Source organism: Dromaius novaehollandiae, chromosome Z (genome assembly GCF_036370855.1).
Source record: "Dromaius novaehollandiae isolate bDroNov1 chromosome Z, bDroNov1.hap1, whole genome shotgun sequence".
Taxonomy (NCBI): domain Eukaryota; kingdom Metazoa; phylum Chordata; class Aves; order Casuariiformes; family Dromaiidae; genus Dromaius; species Dromaius novaehollandiae.
In genome coordinates this window covers 57,589,158-57,608,807 of record NC_088132.1, presented here as the reverse complement: position 1 = coordinate 57,608,807, position 19,650 = coordinate 57,589,158, and the positions used below count along the sequence as shown (strand labels likewise).

Below are 19,650 nucleotides of genomic sequence, written 5' to 3'. Positions count from 1 at the left end.
GGCAGAAATACCATAGCCGTGAATTTATAATATTCACTAATTGCATTGAAATACAGTAATTTGTTTTTTCAGCCTCAGACAGTTGGAAACAATCTATTTTAGTATGAAATGATGTGCATATAATTAATTCGCTTTCTATAATTTGATAAAGTACTTCCTCAGCCTAAATTGTTACTCAAAAGATGACCTGAGTAAACCAAGTCAGAGAATACAGGCCTTAACTAGATAGGATTTTATTTAGGACACATGCAATTAGTACTTTTATGCTTTGGTGTATGCTTTAAATAACCAAATAGTTATTTCTGGATTGCTGGAAAATCTGGGGTGGAAAAGAGAGAAATATAAATGGAGATTTTAGATAGTGCATCCAGAAAAGCCTACGAAGGCAAGTGGAGTCAGGAATGCCTACCTATATGTGAAAGGCCTAAGGTGCTCCCATTCTGGAGAGTGAAATGCCAAAGGACAATAGGAGAAGAGTGAGGGGAAAAAAGGAGAGTTGGTGTGTGGGAGGTGATGAGCTGGGCTGCTGGGAACATGGGATTCTCTAGCACAACTCCTTTTAGGATTCAGATCCTGCATACAAATTTAACTCTGACAATCTTTGTACATCAACCTATCCATTACTTGTTCAGATAATTCAATTCAAAGTGAAAATGTCAGAAAGTTGCCTTATTTATCTAAGAATGCTAATATTCTTGAGGGAAAAGGCAATTTGATTTTGGGGGTGGAGAAATAGAAGGTTTCTTCCTTAGTATGTATTAAGAAAATTAAGTCAGAAGTGGAAAACAGGCATCCAGATCTGCTTAAGTTAAAATGTTTATATTATGATCCATAATTCAACAGTGATTCAGATGTGGGGAAGAAAAACTCAGTAACATGTATTAAATAAATATTTTAGCGTGGCTTAGTATTGCTGAAGATTTCTGCTTAAGTACTTGTATATAATCATATGTGACTACATCCTTGAAATTAGGGCTGTAATCCAACAGTACTTATATCAACTTCTTCTATTAACAGTTAGGATATTATTCCCACACTTGACTTTTTTTTCCCCCTTTTATTAAGAGATTTAATTAAGATTTAACAATGTTCATGACTTAATATCCACTTCAGAAGCATACTTCCTGCCCATAGGTTGTATTGAGTATTTCTGTGCTGCGGAACACTTCTCACAGGTGTTATACCGTGCCCCAGATAAAATTCCAGTGTTTGTATTTGGTGTTATGGTTTTATGGTTGGCCAATTTTTTGTTTTCCACTCTGTAATCTTGCTGGATCTGAATTTCCATGCACTTTCACAGATTGCTTTGTAGTAGATTTTATTATTAGTGGATACAGCTTTTTTATCTGACGCACATCTCCAGTGGTCTACTCTCATTCAACTTTCCTGCCAGGCAGCCCCTAGCCGATTATTTACTAGCTATCTTGGGATAGCTATTTATGACATGTTTTTAACATCTCCACTGAGAATTTGTAGAATACCAGACCTCACTCTTTTTCTATGCATTCCTGTTTTGGAACTCTGAATAAAAGGGTCAGAACACTATTTTATCTATTTATATGCTGCTGCACAGGGCCTTCTCCTATCTTGTGGCCTCCAAGTTGCTGTCTCATCAGCCTTTTGGTTCTGTTCATACACACATTTAATTCTTCAAGATAGTTTTCTACAGATGACACTTCAGTGTTGCTTCTCCTTTTCGGAGCTCATCTTTTTGCTTCCTCCTTTAGACGTAAACTTTTGTGCTGCTTTTACCGTGTTACTCATGTATTCTAGACAGTGTAGTTTAGATCAAATATTCTGGCAGACTTCAGCAACTTCTCAGTTGGTTTGGTATGTCTTTCTCCTCAATTGTGCTTTAATCAGCTGAAGTCCACCATTCCTTGGAGAACAGTTAGAATTTGTTACTCCATGTCTCTAGGCTCTTAAGAACCAGGTTGTCTGGGACTAGGGTCTCACATATTCTAAAAGACTTTAAGCTGCAGGAGAATAAGGGTACATTTCAACTAAATGTGTGTATACACCCCCGCCTCCACCAAGAAATTGGAGATTGTTGTGATGGGAGCATTCAGAAGACTGACAAATCAGATCAATTTTAAGCTTTAAAACAAGGCTTTTTGACAATCACTAGCAACATGCTTTGTGCTAATAATTAGTTCTTACACATTATTAATCGTTATCACTACATATTAGTTCTTACATGTTTTCAGTCATTAGCATTATGTATTCAAAGCAGTTGGTCCTTAATACTTGGATCCTAAATTAGCTGTGAATATGCAGCACCATGGAGACAATGCTGTATAGTCAGCCTGATATCCATGTCTTTGGTCCTGGTTGCTGAGGTCAAGGTGACCAAACTGGAGAGCTATTTAACAGGTGTGTGTGTGTGGGGGGGGGCGCGGAATTGAAGCAAGCATTTTCTTCCACTCGCTGAACTTGGGATCCTTTTATAAGATGGTTGAATTTCTAGGTGATTCCTAGCCCTTGGCTCCTGCCCCGAGCCATGCAGTGCACGGTGGTGGCAGGTGCTGCTTTCCCAGGCTGCAGCTTACCCTGTTGCTTGGCTGTAGTGTGGGGTTTTTTGTTTGTTTTTGGGGGGGTTGTTTGTTTGTTTTTTCTCTCCCTCCCCCCCATGTCCTTCTATAGCAGCCACTTCTTGCAGCAAAGGCAGTCTTCCCAGATCTTAAGGTTGCACTTTTTCACTGGTCGGAAGGTGACCATCAGTGAGTTGTTTACATTCCTACTTTTGGCCTGTGCCCATATTTTCAAGGTCTTTACTGTTATCTTGTGCTTAAACTGTACATTGTAACAAGAGACACCTGGTACTAAGCTCTAGTTCACAGAGCAAGTTTTCATAACAAGTTGATAACAAGCCTAATACAGCAGGCCTAGGGACTTGCATAGTTAGCCTAAGGCCTGTGGCATGTTACTAGTAATGGCAGTACTGTCTTTACAGAAATGCTTATACAGTTGCACTGTATATGGGGACACATACGTTTGGATCAAAACAAGCTAATTTTAAGTCTGCTTGGTGTGCTTCTGTTTTCATAGTACAGCAGGCCTCTGCTTTAGCTGCAGCTCCCCTCACTTTGGGATTGGAACTTGCCATTCCCATTGCCACGAGCCTGGATGCTGTACTCTCCCTGCTGGCTCAAGATACCACAGCCACTGCTCTAAAGCATGCTTTTCCTCTTAGGGTAGATATCCTGTTCAGTCTTGCCTCACTGTGTTCTTGTGAAATCTGTACAGAGCTTCCAGTGCTCCTAGTTCTACATGTACATGGACAGGTACATGTACAGCTCTTGGATCTTCCATGGCACGCAGCAGTACATATGAAGAGATGTAGCAAAAGGACAGCCAATTAATACACGAATAGTGATTAAGAGGTGCAGCTTTATATATGTGATTCCCATTTCAATAGCTGAAGCCTTAAGTACCTGTCTAAATTTTACAGTCTGAAACCATACTTAAGGCTTTAGGGGAAAAGTGAGGAATGTTTTGTTAACATGCTTTGAGTTATAAATATTAAGAGAAGGAAAGATTAAAAAAAAAAAAAGTTCAATCATTAAAGTCTTTGTTAATGATTAAAAGCTGACCGATTACCAGAGACAGAATATTCAAGCTTAATTCCCTTAAGAGAATTTTGTAAAACCTAATTAATTAAGACAAAATGCGTTGCTTTACAAAAATCTGTTTTCTAAAGCAATGATTGCTCACAGTTTGATAATAGTTTTATTGGAAGGAATAAAACAAGTAGTACTTAAGTATTGTTTTGATTCTAAAATTATTCTTGTATGAATATAGTTCTTTTATGAGTTCTGGTTGTGATAACTGAATCCACAGGAAAGTAAATAATGTGTTTTTCTAGCAGGATGAATACCAAAGCTAGCATTATGAAGCTTTCTGTAATCTGACTTCAAGAACAAAGGCTTTCCAAATTTGCCCTGAACTTTGAAATTCTAGAATACAGTAAAAGACCAAGAAGTATATTCAGCAGTTGAACAGGCTTGTGCATTTTACTATGAGCAAAATCCAAGTGCTGCAGCTATGCTAAATATTTATCTTTCTAGGTCTTGGATGAAAAAATTGCCATCACAAAATGAAAAAAAAAAACCCTTATGTCAAAATTTCGGGGATAATTTGTTTTGTATTGCTGAATTAGGTGCTGTTCTTACTAGGTTTGTGTCTGTTGTTGCAGTGTATAATGTTGGTGTGTTGCAAGCTGCAGTTATCTTTAGAGCAGTATATAACATTGTTCTGTTAATAACTCTGGAGCTAGCATAGATAACATACTGCCTTTATCGTGCTTATGTTGGTTTCATTTCTATTTGAGAGAGAACTGAAGTATGGCAATTACTTTTTTTTTTTTTTCCCTGTAGGCCTGGATCATTAATGCCTAATGTCCTAGTGCCCTGCTCAGTATTTCTTTCATTATGAAAAACTAAAAAATTAAGGCAAGTTTACTGTGGATGAGTTAGTTCTGCAGTGGGGATAGCAGCACAGGCATAGCTGATTGTTGTGATGTGTGGAGTTGACTTGGATCTGCTATGAACTGCTCTGGCTTTCCTCTCTAGAGAAAAGAGGCAACCTCTCTACTGGAAAGGAAGAAACACCCTTTAGAGTAGTGGGACAGACTGACTTAGCAAGCAGAAGTTTTTTCATTCAAGTATTTTCTTTCATGGAGTATTCTGGAAACTTACAAAGTATATGAAAACACTTACCTCCCGATGTGATTCACTTAAACCAGTATTTTCAAGTAGACCCTCTGAAGCTTGTTTCGTGAATACCTCAAACTTGAGAGCTGTATAGCAGGAAGGATTCTGTGGCAATGCAGTCAGCGATGACTCAGAGACCTGAGCTAGCTACAGACTTCCTCAGTAACTGTAGCCAAGTAAATGTTTCTTCATGTAAACTGCTCTTGCTTGTTCAGGAGCTAATATTGGTTGGCTTTACACAGTAAGATCTGGGAGGGTCGAATACTTGCAATCACCTTTATTTTGGCAGAATTCCCTACAGGTGCCTCAGAAGATAGGAAGGAGACAGAAAGGATGCTTGGGGATGCTAGAGGACTATGGGCCAGTGCAGTGTTTCAAACAGCATATTCTTGCATAGAATTATGATTTAGGTATTTTTCTTTGAAATACTGGCTCTAGAAGGAGCCTTTGGCACACAGGCTGCCTCTGCTACAAGACTTCTAACAGTCTGCCAACCTCAGCTTTGAAAACTCTGTAAGGGTTTTCAGATGCTCTCATTCACGGTATCATGTTGGTCTGCTGGGTTTTTGTTTTCCCCAGTGCCCTCTAAATTTATGTATGTCTGTGTGCTGCTTGAGGCTGCCAGGGGGTGGGCAAGAAAAAGCAGCTAAAGTTCTCCAACCTGCTTTAGGTCCTGAGGGTAGATAGCAATTCCTACTTGCTTTCTACTTCCCTGTGTGACTAAAACATTCTTCTCCTCCTTGCTTTAGATTGGTTGTGAAAGGACCAGGAGCAATAGGACACATCCTGGCCCCAACACAGGTTCTTAGCTTTTTACCTATGAAAATCCCTATTTATTCCTCCAGCATCTTCTCAGCTGGCTGGCTGAGAACTATGCCGTTTTATAAGTGCTTCTCAGGCTATGGAGGAGGGTGAACAGTAGGCTAGAAATAGTGAACTTCAGAGAAAGAGATCTAAATGAAGTGAGGTATGTAAGATTCTACAGGAAGAAAAGAGAAATGAAAAAGCTTAAAGCAGTGTTAAGGAGATACTTAAACTAGTCCAAGGAGGAATTTAGAATAAGGGACAGACCTGAAAAAACGGTGATAGACACTTCATGGTCTCTACTATTTGCAACTAGAGAAAACAGTAAAAGCGTATTTATAGCAAGAGCAAAACCAAAGAGTTTGCCTGCTGCTCAGTGGGAAGAGGAAGATAACAGATGATACCAAAGATGTTACATATTTAACAATCTGCCGAGTTGTTAATGAAATGAAGTATGAACTCATTCTAGGTTGTGAGAAAATGGTTGAATGACAGTAATTTGACTTGTTCTGGGTTAAGAAAAGAATAAGTTGCATGTGATTGTGGTGTCTTATATGATCTTGGTAAAATGCATAGTAGAGAACTTAGAATTGGCTGGAAGGGAAAGATAAACCAGATTCTAGAGAGTTCTTATGGAGCTTATCTTTTCAAAGGAGGTAGAGGAAAAGGAGGGAAATAAGTTAATGGTCTGACTTCGGTTGCCAGAAAAACACTGGAAAATAGACAGCAAGATGGTAAATAGGTAACATGTATTTGTCAAGAGCAAACCATGTCATGCCTACTGAATTTCCTTTTGATGCAATATTAAACATTGTTAGTGGAGATTGCTTTGTTTAAGCAACTTGTCTAACAGGACCACCTGTTAGACTGGCTTTTCTGTAATATGAATTTGCACAGCAAGCTGGATGTAATCCTAGACTTCTTTTATATGTTGCCTAGTCTCCTAACTTTCCCCATCTTCTATTGAATAATGCAGAAGTGTATGTTCAGTGTACAACCCAGAAAGGTGTTTGAAAGGTTTGGCTAGACCTCAAGGAAAGTATTTCTCCTCTGTGTCCAAGAGAGGTTCTCTAAATGTATTAAAAGCTGCTATGCAAAGAAAGGGAGTTCATAAACCTGCCTTTGAATAGGACAAGAGGTAATGATCCTAAATCACAATAAACACTGTTTAGGTTAGAGATGGCAAGGATAGCTGTGCACTGGAATGAGTTGCTTATGGAAGTGTGGTTCACTTACACTGCCAGCTTTTAAGATTAATTTTGTCAGGGCTATCCAACAGGGTAGACCAATTGATTTCAAATCCTCCAAAAGGCCCTCAGAGAGAGAGAGAGAGAGCTCAAGTGAGCAAGAGAACAGTGCCACAGGAGGAACAGTTTGCATACTTGCTTTTCTGGGAGACCTTCCTTCATGGTTGCTTTGTGCATATCCTCCATCACGTGGCCAAAGGAGGGCCTGGTAAAGGGGTGGCTTGTGAACAGGCTCATAAGCCTGTTCACTTTGTTAAGGCAGGTAGGTTTGCTACCCTAAACTAGATAAACATCTCTGATGCAGTAATGGATAATATATCAAATATCGTTTGAAAAAAAAGGGGCCTGGACTTGATGTCCCCTACATCCCTATGTTCCGTGATTCAGTGAAAACAAAGCAGTATACAAGTTTTTAAACTTTCTTAATTGAATGAAGTTGTGATGGTCAAATAGTAAGTAATTAGTAGCTGGATTCATGTGACTAGGTTGCTGACTGTCTTGAGGGGAGTTTAAAGTTCAAATGCCTGAACAAGTATGCAAAGCTTTTTTTTTTTTTTAATATAAAAAAAAGCTTCATGTACTTTTCCTTAAACCTTTTCCTAGCTCATTCTTTCTGCAAGTTGGTTTCTGTTGTTCTATTTTTTCCTCAATATACATAAACAAGAAAGATTCTGTACTATGTGAAAGTAGCTTCTGATTCCAGATCCTTTGAAAAAAAAATTCCACTGACATGGTAGATTTTTGCATGATACAACAGATTAGATTTGCTTTTAAGTTTATTTCTGTGGAGTGTTTCATGAGTGATCCATAATGCTTCAGTTGTCTGCAAGATTAATGAACATATCATAGAACAGTTCTTATAAAATTGTTAACCTGTATAGACTTGTCTTTTGGTGTCATGGAATCATATTCATGGTTCTCCAGATCACACAATTTTCCTTAACTTTAGAGCTTGTTACCTTCCTGCAGTAATGTGAATATATAATTTTTCATTTGAACATGGTAGAAAATTCAAAAGCCATTCAGCTGCATCCATGTTATGTTTCCTTTGTTTTAAGAATAGTTGTCAGCGAGGAAAAAAACGTCTTGCTAGGCTTTATATTGGATGTTTTCTGGGGACAAGATTTTGAACTGACAGTGTTTGGGCACCAGGCAGATTAGATGACTGCTTTGTTGCCCCTATAGTTCCCTGACCAGCTTCATTGCCATATTAGTAGAAGCTTTTTAGTAATTTAGGCATGTGAACTGAAAGCTAGATGTGTTTGAGTGGTGGTATGGGAAGGGGTTGCAAGTTGCTCCCCATAATCTGACAGCCCTGTCTTAGATGGTGAAAATAAGAGGTGGAGGCAGAGGATGCTGCAGCTTCGTTTAGTTTTTTTTCTTGCATTTTGCTGTAATCTCTTTTTTGTTCTGTACTGGTGCTGTTTGCTATGATGTTTGTATTCCTTCCATCTAAAAATGTATTAAATCACTTAGCTTTTCTGTTTCAGAAGACTGGCATTTTTCATTGTGAAAATTTGTTTGTTCATTATTTAAGATATCTATAGAAAACAAAATTTAAAATCTAGCAGTTATCCAAGGCACCTTACATCACAAGTCTTCTTAAATTACAACACTATCATGTCAAATGTTCTGTGAAGTATTTCTGATTGCTAATTCTGACTACTCTTACACTTTTCATTCGCAGCCCCACGACTTTGATGAATGCAGATTTGATATTAGTGTAAATGATAGTGTTTGGTACCTCCGAGCTCAGGACCCAGACCACAGACAACAATGGGTAGATGCAATAGAGCAACACAAGGTATGGGTTTTTTTTTGATTTCTCTTCTCACTCCCTTGTTAGAACTGGTGGTGCTTGCGGAGAGTTGGAAACTCCATTGTACAGTCATTAGAAGTACTCAAGGTACGGATGACTGATGAAAGCTGTGAAATTGAAGTACAATGTTAAATAAGTTCCAAAGGAGTTGACTTGCTTATGCTTCACAGATAAGGGCTTAGAGAAGGGGGAGCTGACAACTTTGAACCTTTCTTGAGCCTCTCTTTAGCTTAAAAAAAATCTTAAAATAATTTTGTCCATGCTCTCTCACTGATTATTGAATTGTTTCTTCTCTGTTTTAGATGTTAACTTTGTTAGTCTTAGAGTCCATCCTCCTAGGTTATCATTCTGGTTCTAAGCTAATCTGTTTTGTCTTTTGGCTCCTTTTACTGTACCTGATACTGGCCCTTGTCCCCTTGCTTTTTAAGGCCCTACTCTTCATCAGCATTTTAGTTCAATTTCCTGAGGTACGCCTTGTCTCTTCCAATGAACTCGGTTGTTTTCATTTTACCTAGAGTAAATGGCTTGAAAGTCAGATATTTTTAAAGCCTCTATCATGTAAAACACTTATGTTTTCAGGTAAAGATAGTCACTGTCCTACAGATTGACTGTACAATGCCCAGTGCAGTACAACCCCTATATCTGGGATATACAAGTGTTACAGGAATAGAAATAATAGATATCTAAGTAGATAAATATTTTTACAGTGAACTTCAAGCATTGCTTATAGAAGTATTATATATAACTAGGAAGCTTCATCTTTTACTGGACAATCTTTATTACAAGCAGTAAGTGTTCTTAAACTTAAAAGGCTGTCTTTTGAAAACAGCTCACTGTAAAAATAGTTTCTCAGATACTAGTCCATTTACAGCTTGGTGTTTTGCCTTCACTTTGAGACAGAGTTAATGTTTAAAACATACAGAATTAAGCTGCAAAACCAGATTTCTTTTGTGTAGTCTAGTGAGAAAATATAAAGTTAACCATTGAATTTTTCTCAGATCAAAATGCTACAACTTCTTCTTCTTGCAGTACCTGAATGAAATGACTCAAGACAATGCACTGAGCAAGTTGCTGGATTATATGTCTATGAAGCTGGCACTTCAGAAACTGTTTTGTAGGCATAGGGTGGTGGGGACATAGAACTTGTGTTGCTTAAACTTGGGCTGAAATTCATATTAGGTTTGTGTGATTTGTGTGTAGAATTTAACTCAAACGTCAGCTTAAGCAGAAACATGCACTGAATCACTCACATGAAGGAGTGGGGAGTGCGGAGAGGTGGTCAACAAATCCTATTCATAAGCTGTGCTGTCTACCACCTTAGAAGGGAAGTCCTGCTGATGCTGCTCTTCAGTCATAAAGGCTGTCCTTAACTGTTGCTGAGCACTGAGCTGACAAGCCTCTTAAACCATGTATTTATAATATGAAAGTATTGAGTGGTAATAGCTTAAGGTTTATCACTGTATATGTAAATTTGCAATTGTCTCTGTGTCACAAAAAAAGGCTTGCATATATCACCACTGAATTTTATCTCCTGTCCCATTGCTCAGTCATTATCATGAGGTGTCTGTTTACTTCTGTTTATCTTGATTAGCCTGGTGGTGTTGGTACATTTAGTCATATTAGTCAGCCTCCTGTTCAGATCACTAATGAATGTTGAACAGCATGGATTCTAGCATTCTTCTTTGTGAGGAAACTTTATTAATAATGCATTTTAATTTCTTTAATGAAGAGGTTCTGCTTTAAATATTTATTTTGGCTTGGACAATTTAAATTTCTGTACTTTTCAAGAAAGCAGTGACTTTTTTTTAAAAAAAAAAAAAAGGGGGGGGGGGCAACTTGTAGCAACCTTCCCTATTTTCACACTTAGGGAATGCAGTCAGGTTTTCTAGAAGCTAATTCACGTGTCTATATAAAATGAAAAAGTATGTCTACAAATAGGAAGTGGAAATAAAATTCTTTCTGTATATGCTGAACTGACCAAAAAAAAGTTCAGTTTGCTTTTTGCTGTTGCAGTGTGGTAACACTGGACTTTCACTATTCAGAATCTGGCTTTCAGTTTTTGTTGTTTGCAGTTTTGTAGTTATGAAGTTGGATATTTTTCAAGGTTTTATATATTCTCCTTTTAATCCTGTACTGCTTACTGTGTTCAAGACGTAGCAGTAGTTTGCATTCTTGAAAGGAGAGTGATAATGGCACATCATGTCTATATAAATTGTCAAACCATTTAATGTATTAAAGCAATTCATTATTTAAAAGCATTCTATTTGTAGTTTGGAACTAAATACCATGATCAATACAAGACAAGGCAAACAGTAAAAGGTAACACTGTTTTGTAACAAAAGCTTGGACTGAAGGTAAAAATAGAATTTTCCCAAGTTATTTTAATATGACTTCTTAGCTTTTTTTCCAGTGCAATATTTATTATTGTCTTTAGAATTTGAAGTAGGAACTCTAGTGTGGTTGAGTGTTGTAGGTTTGGAGGTGCTCTGTTCCTACTAAAATGCATGGGAATATGAATACTTGAAGCCTTGGAAAAGTGCTATGTGCATGTAAATAGGTGCTTAACTTAATTACAGACAAAACAAATGTCCAAATCTAGTTTTTCTTCTGGTTATCTTTAATAACCAGGATTCTGAGGGAGCACATTTCTCCATATGTCACATTTCGATAAGACATTTTCTGAATGGAGTGTTTAATGCTGTATTTTCTTGGTCTGGAGTTTGTATAAATTTTTGTAGCAAAAATTACTGCTTCTTAATAACACCAATAGGATCTGAAAGTTTTTTTTTTTTTTTTTTGTAGAGGCATGAAGTTCATCTAAACTTCCATTGAATTTGTTATAATATTTCAATGATCCTTAATCAAGTAAAGTTACTTAATTAAAACTAAGACTAGAACAAGATGGACTGGTTTTTATAAAACAAAATACCACAATTCACTGCAAAGCTTTTAAGTCTACATATGCTTACTCTCAGATTTTCCAAAGGAACTTTTCTGGTCAGATTACCAATACTCAAACAAAAGTCCCTTGAAAACTATTATTAGTGGATAAAAATTGATTTTATTTGAAAACTATGTTCTTGAATTGATACATAATATTTTGGATAAAATTGAGATGGGAAATTAATTTTATTTCTTGTACTAACAAATCATTTTGATCAACTTGAATCTATTGCTATCGGGTGTACTGGGTTTTTTGTTTTGTTTTTGAGGCTCTTTGTAGCTTACTGAGTGGGTAGGTAGTTGTAGTAGGCTGCTTAAGCTGTTTGCTAACAAAAGCTTGTTTGTGAGACTTACTGTAGCATGTCACAAGGTTGTTTATCTTTAGAGTATGAAAGAAAGCCTGAAACTTTGCAACTGTGTTTCATTGTGCTCTGAACAGAGGAAACACTGATTTAAAATGAACTTTGTATTAAATTTGAGTATGAGCAGACTTAGAAAAACTTACTGCTTAGCAATACTAATGAGTAGCTGGTAGCTGAGAAATGTAAAACATCTAATGTTTAAGCATAAGAATTATGTTAGAATTTGCTGCTCTTTGTTTTTTAGGATTGCATTAGCCTTTCCCTGTATTGAGGATCCAACTATTTAACAGATTAAATGTTTCAGGTACACTTTACAGCTTCTACAGTATTTCTTAATTTCCCCAAACTGGAGGAAGGAAAGCTGAGGACCCTCAGTTAACCAAGTGAGGAAACAGTTTATGCATAACCAGCAGTCCTTTCTTCAATTTAATTGTTTCATTAAACTTATTGAGCAGGTATTCATCTGCAAAATAAGCTGGTTGTGAGGGTGGTGGTGCATCATTTGGAAGCTTCTCTCTGTTCTCCTACCATAAGAGGTAGTCAGGTGTAAGATGGCTAATGACCTTTCCTTACTTAGATGGATTGGATAGCTGGAGTAAAAGGCTCAACAGCAATGTTGACTCCCTTATTTCTCCAGTATAAAAGTATTGATGGTGCATGAGCAGAAGGTATTGACACTCTTGGAAAGTTGCTCTTTTCTTAAATAAAAATTCAAGGACTGACTCTGGCTTTCTACAGGGTTTTGAAAATGCAGTGTGGAATTTGTAATGTGAATTTAGAGTAATTGACCTAAATGTAGTTCTTATTTGATAAATAATGAGAAAATGTCTGGGTTTGTTTGTAGAGAGCATGGGCTTTTGCAGCATTTAACTTCTAACAAATAAAGAGCATGGTGTTCTGCATACTGTGAATAAACATGCAAGATTTTTTACTTTTTCACTATAACTGAATGCATTTTTTTTTTTTACACGTACTATACTTACCCAAAGTTTCTACTTCTATTTTATTTGAAACTCATTCTTTTCCCTCTATTTTGTTAGAGTAGATATGTTTACTTACTAATTTACATTACTTCCCTAACATGTAAATGAGGGGACTGAATTGCAGGTCATTTGAAGATAAATAAACTCATTTTGTTGAGCAAGTTAACTCAAGTTTTCTTGAACGCTGGAATCCCATTGGTTTACCATCAAAACTGAGTATTTTGAAAAAGAATTTCTTGTGATATCTTTACATCCCAAGCTTTTTCTCTACTGTATTAGCTGTACAGGTACAGACCTAGTTAGGATAGTGAAGAATCAAAAAATTGGCTTTGGCAGACTAATAGAGTCAAATTTTTGCATAAGTACTAAAACATTTGATTCACTTCTTTTAATAAACACTGATACATTTCCAAACTAGTAAACTAAAATTAGGATGTTTAGTTTTGAAATGTTTCTTTTCTGTGTGTGGATCCTAGTTAATAGTTTCATTTATTGGTTTTGCTTGCAACATTTGTAAATTGGATGCAATACAGTTAAGATTTTAAGGCAGAAACTTTCATTTAAAGTAGAAGGAAATTCTGCATGAATGATTCGTACTATAAAAATACTGTTTCTGTTGTAGAAACATCTTTTCTGATTTTTGAGCAAAAATCACTGATCCATTTTTTTGTTCAGTTTTTCATGATTCTTTAGTTGTACTTAGAAAGATGACCTCTGTTTTGTTGAGACAGCTGTACAGATGAAGTTTTTTACTCTAATACAGTTTATTCTTTCTTCTATTAGTTGTAGCAGTGAAAGTATGGGGTATGGCGTAAGCTAATATGCAAACATCTTGCCTGCAGAAAGCTCTCAATTTTTGATTGTGTTAGTTTTGATTGTGGTTAATAAGGGCACTTCAGAATATTGTTGTGAAAAGAACATTGTCAGTTTGAATTTATTTTCACATTAAATGTTTTTTTAACCACTAAATATGGTTTTTATTTTCCACATAACCTAAAAAAGGTGACAGCTTATATATAAAGTACTAAGAGTCATTAATTTCACTCTTAATGTCATCTGCATCTTGTTTTGTCTTGTCCATATACTTTTCAGAAGGAGTTCTTGAATGTGCTATTATGCCCTAAAAAAATTACAGCTAATAGTAATTGTGATGTTGAAGCAGCAAAGGCAGGAGGTAGGTATCTGATGAAGGGGTGAGGGGTAGAGGTGGGCTTTTGATGCAGTCTAACATGAATGCAACACCAAAAAAGCAGAGCCCCCAAATGGCTGAAAACAGAGCACTGTAGTGCTATGCACATGGGAAATATATTAAATATAATAAAAAGCCCACAAAATACTATTGAAGAAGCCCCCTCAAGCCATTTTAATTGTTGCAATTCCAAAAGGTTAAGCTAATGTCAGATTGCTTAAATCTTACTGTTAATACAAATCAGCTTCTGGGTAAACAGTATGAGGGCATCAGGTACAATATTAAAGTATTTCTTAAAATTAGACTTGGCCTTCTGCCTTTGTGTTATTCCCCTTATGAACTGAAGGAAAAGAGACTATGCCAGAACAACTTATCCTTTTTCAAGCTCAGAGGAAATCTTACGTTTCAATTTGATAAGAACGCCCCAATCTCAGCTGCACTTTTGCCCTTTGAACATATAATGTCTGTAGCTTCTAAGTACCTTGTTCTGTAATTGAAGTATTTTATATTCAGACTGAGACCTGAGTGCATCTACCTATCCCTTCAATCTAGAAGCAGTCTACTCAGGAAACTTGTCCCTGAAAGGACAGGGGCTTTATGTTCTCCTTTTGTACCCCTCTCCTCTACTGTCATGAAATAAGCTAATTTACTTAGAGGAAGGAAAAAGGGGTGGGGGGCATGGTCTGGACTGAAACTCTTTAATCAGCTAATTAATATCAGAATGAGTAGGAAAGTATATACAGAGTAGAAGCACTATAGAAGTATTTTGATTCAGAATACTAACCTGATAAGCTTCTTTTTAATAGAAATTGAACAAGTATACATTTCTGCCACTAGTGAATGGTTTTGTACAGTAAATACTGTTTTGCTATTTCTCTGGCAGTTTTTGTGGAACTGCTAAAATAGATAGTTCAGATGCGGGATGTATGTGCATGAAGAAATACTGTGCAAAGGCCTTCAGAAGTCATTCATGCTATAGTTCTTTAATATGAATATAAGACTTTTTGGTAACACTGTCTACTATGTTGCTGACAGGCACTGTCAAAAGTAATCTGTAGCAAACAGTGTCTGTTCTCCTAATGTTGATCACTGAATGCTAATATAAATACAATTCAGTTGATTATACTATTGGAAAGAGTTTATTTTAAAAGAAATTTCAGACATCTATTTTGGAGAGCAGGGAAGTGTCTGTTTCAGCACTCCTGAACCTCTGTCATTTCTATGATATTCAGAATTACTTCTCCTTGCAGTTCCTCTCCTGGGGTATAGGTGTTCCAGTAATGTATGACTATAAATGATTTACTTTTACAGCAATGGTTGAGGTCTGAAGAGGAGAAAAAGAATGTGACTTCTTAATCTGTTAATTTTATTTGGCATCTTGTCTGAGCACCCGTCCCTCTATCCTTACTTCTCCATAACTTTTTGCACTACCACTGACATAGGTGGAAACAGCAGTGCAGAAACAGGAAAGCATGGGAGGTATGGGAGTAAGTAAATATTGTTTACTTTTTTTGTTTCACAGATTCATAGTGAGAACTGCAGGAGTATGGTAACCAGGCTTTTTTTATAACTACTCAGGCATCAATGTCCTAAGTGTTGGAACCAGCTTCTTGTTGAGTAGTTTTGCTGTTAGCTACCATTCCTTATTTAATTGATTCAGGTTGCGATGTTATCTTGTGATGTTATCTTGCCTGGTGTTCTGCTGGGCATGAGCAAATAAAGTTCAAAATTTTCCTTTCAGATGCTGACAATTTGGAATGTGTATTTGGTCTCTGCTGTAAGAATTTTACCAACTAGTATAAATGTAGCTCACATACACACAATACACAAAGTACTGGAGTGAACTGGATCTTGCATACAAACATGAAAAGGCTAATTTTTAAAGAGGCCTTAAAATAATTGTACTTCTGAAAGAAGGTAAGAGTTGGTATAGAAGGGACAGCCAGCTAAATTACGGAGATCATGGTGTCTTTTCAGCACTATTAGAATACAGTTTTTTGCTTTGTATGTTAAAATATCCAGGTTTACAAATTAATTCTTGGTGTGGTTACTTGTGTAACATGTTTTTAAGTCAAGTGAAAATATAGTCTGCCTGAACTTTGCGGTAATAAACTTACTCATTTTTGATTTTGGCTTGAATCGTTTTCAGACTAAAGTGGGAAATACACAAGAGAATAATGTTACCATGTCTAATCTAAGCACCTTCTCTGTCTTCTTCTGAAGCTCACCAGCCCTTTAACCTGTGAATACTGGCTTTCCCTTTTTGATCTTCAAGGACATCTTACTGTCATTCTTACTGGCATTTGGTATTAGCAGAGAAAAGCTAAAAGGGGTGTCCTGGAGAGTCATAAAATTCATCCTAATCCCTTGATATCAAGTGAACTAAAATCATTGTCATTGGATGACATGTTTGTTTAGAAGCTTGTAAATTATTAAACATTATAATAGTGACAGGTTATGAAATCATTTTGGCCTGTTCCTGCTGCTAAAGATTTCTTCTTCCCCATCATCCTCATCTAATCTGACTTCTTTTACAGACTAGTACTATTCACAGTCAATATGGAGAACAGATTATTTCCTTCATCTTTGCAACACTTAAAACTTCTTGTTTTATCTGCTTGCCTGAACAGCTCTGCTTTCCTCAATCTTTCTTCTCATTGACATGTTTTATAATTCTCTGATACTTTCGGTTGCTCTCCCCTGAACTGTTATCTTTTTGATGTACAGCACCCAAAATTGGACTTGGTATTCCTACTGAGTGTCTAAAGTGTTGAACAGAATGCAAGATTATTCCATCGGTCTTGCGGATTATCCTGTTTTGTAGCATCATGGTTTTTTGCTTTTTTTTGTTTTGTTTTTTTTTTTACTTGTTCAGCTTGCGAGCCACTAAATTTGATTTTTCTCTAGAAGCAACTGCTACCTGCCAAATTGTTGCTTATCCTGTATTTGTGCAGTATACTTTTTCCTATAACCATTTAGAAACTTGAACTTATTTTTTCTCCAGTTTAGATGAGTTTTACTGTTTTTTTTTTTTTTTTTTTTTTGATATTCTTCCATCAATTTCAGGCTTTCCAACTTCTATCTTGGACTTTGGTTTCCTTCCAGAAATAATTCTTTGTGCTGCTTGGATATGGTTCAGTTTCTTAAGAGATTGTGTTTATTAATCTAATACTTTCTAAAGAATGGTCGGAATAGGAACTGGCTGGCTGGTGAGAGACTAGATCATTTAGTGGTATCTTCATTAAAAGCTGAGTTTGCATGTTATTCTGATAGGAGCTGCTTATCTGATTCTGCAGCTGTATGCATGTGTGGACTGAAGATAATATTACATGTTTGTATCCACGAGAGCTGTGACCAGTCTGCCATATGTTCCTAATTAGAACAAGTTCCTCCACCATCTTGTCTGAGCATTAACAGCTAGTTTCTATAACCTCAACAGAGGTCCTGAATTTCTCCTTCTCTCAAAGCCCTGCCCCCAAACAGTGGTTAAAACTTAGTTGAGATGCTTTACTTATCTTTCACTTGAATTAGCTAAATATAGGGATTGACTATTTAAAGGTTAAAATAATGTTTTGATCACTTTATAGCTGGGTTGGTTAAGCAGGTTGTTTGAAATGTCTGGAAAAATGTCTAAAGGATAATGTCTAAAGGATAATGTCTGAAAACCTGTAGGCCAAAATACAGATCAGCAAAGCTTTCCCTCATGGATGCCAGACCATGTGAAAGATAATGTTTTGAGAAGTGCTAGCTCAAGATCAGATGGCGTGAAAGGCTGTGTGTGACACAACTGCTAAGCTGTTCGGAGTCTGTCAGTCAATATTTTTGATGACAGTATTGTAATGCTATTTAAGGAAAGGTGATGGATGTCCCTAAAATAATCTCAGTGCTCTTCCCAGTGGTGAGTCTTAAGGAGATCAGAAGTAAGCTATTGCACTAAATATGCAGCTGGCCGTGCTGTAAGTAACCGGTCCTCTTGCTGTAAACAAGTGGGATTCTAATGGGAAACTTGAGTGTTACGGATTCACTTTGTGAAATTTGTGGTAGATAATTTTGGTAGTGTATCATCTATTCTGCATTGTAATGAGGGGAATAACAGTGCTTATGACTGGCAGAATGACACACAATATTTTAAAGACTTTACTGCCATCTGCCAGGGGCTACTTTTTTGCATTGTCACCCCAAAAAACAATATTAATCTTTGAGAGCCCTGTGTCAAGCTTGACTTTAAGGACAAATACCCCTTCAAATCAGTGTAAGTGTTGCTCTTGCTACGAAGAAAAGAGTACAGAGCTGCAGCATGGAAGTCGTGAGTGGTTAAACTGCTAAAAGTTGACTTGCCAAATAGATCTGCATGCTGTTTACTCAGAATTATTACTCATCAATTCACAGTACTGTGTAGCAAGTTTAATAGAAAACTTGATAGATGGAAGCACAGACAGCATCCAAGTCTTCTTTTTTTTTTCACCTCCTTTTCAAAAGACTAAGGGGTCTTTTTCTTCAGTGAGTAGGGAACTTCCATTAAAGCAAAACTCATTGCTGAGTTGATATTAACAGAGCAGAGTTACACCCTAGCCACAGGGAGTAGATACTGCTCAGCCACATGGGTGGGGTGCACAAGTAGCAATGGTACGGGTTCAGTAACATTCACCAGAGGTAACTTTGAACCAAGGCCTCTCTGGCTTGGTTTGCTTGTCACCCTCCCCCACCATGGCCCTCCCAAAAAAGCAAATAGGGGATAGATAGCTGCAGGAGCTGATGGGATTCTAAAAAGCTGAGGGAGACTTTGAAAAGAGAAATTGCTTTGAAAAGAGCAGGAGTTGATCTTCTGCTTGTTTGAATTTTGTGTTGCCCAAACCGGAAGCTTTAAAGGTGATTATTTTAATACAAGCTATGTAGTGGAAAAATAAGCAAACTGTTTCTTTTTGTCTCTGCAAAAACATACAGTGCTTTAAAATAGGTATTGGCTACGCATTTAGTGTCACGTAGGTGAATGGACTCATTGCAAAGGCACCAAGATTCTGGTATGTTGAACAGATCTACTTTAAAGGGAGAGGAGGAAGGAGAGGTGTAGTATTTAACTCCTAGTATGTAAGTGTTGGATATATTGATTGGTATGAAGATGTGCATTAGTATGCTGGGTTTTGGGGGGGGGGGGGAGGAGAGATCAAGCGAGAGGTCTGTCTCTGTTTTTCCCTAGTAGTCTGGAATAACTTCTGGGTGTTTCTGTATAGCTTCAAAGTTGCTGATTTAAATAAGCAAGTATAGCAAGGGCTGCTAAACTGGTAAGTATTACTTGACCTAATCTGCGTTACGGTGCTGATACTCGTAGAGAAGCTGTTCTTTCAGGGGAAGATTAGATGTATGGCTCAACTATTAGTCTTTTAAAGAAACTTGTTACTCAAATTAAACATGCTCTTTCAAAAAGAAAAACTGGACTTGCATGTCATACACATTCTATTATTGTAGCATTACTATCAGCAGGTGCTCTTAATAGATGCAGTGTTGCTTGTCATCTAATGTTACTAAATTTGCTAGAGCACGCTTTATTGCTAGTCATTGTACACTTCCTGAAAGAAGACTTTGGGGATAGC

At 36.9% G+C, this 19,650-nt stretch overlaps 1 protein-coding gene across 2 annotated transcripts in view; it reads left to right on the top strand.

The window, feature by feature from the left end:
- Nucleotides 1-19,650, top strand: part of LOC135324959 (ceramide transfer protein) — a 75,241-nt gene that overhangs the window by 9,680 nt on the left and 45,911 nt on the right. For both annotated transcript variants that reach the window (XM_064502169.1, XM_064502168.1), the window contains exon 3: nucleotides 8,451-8,567. In XM_064502169.1, the coding sequence (XP_064358239.1) occupies nucleotides 8,451-8,567 (117 nt within the window). The remainder of the gene's footprint in view (nucleotides 1-8,450; nucleotides 8,568-19,650) is intronic.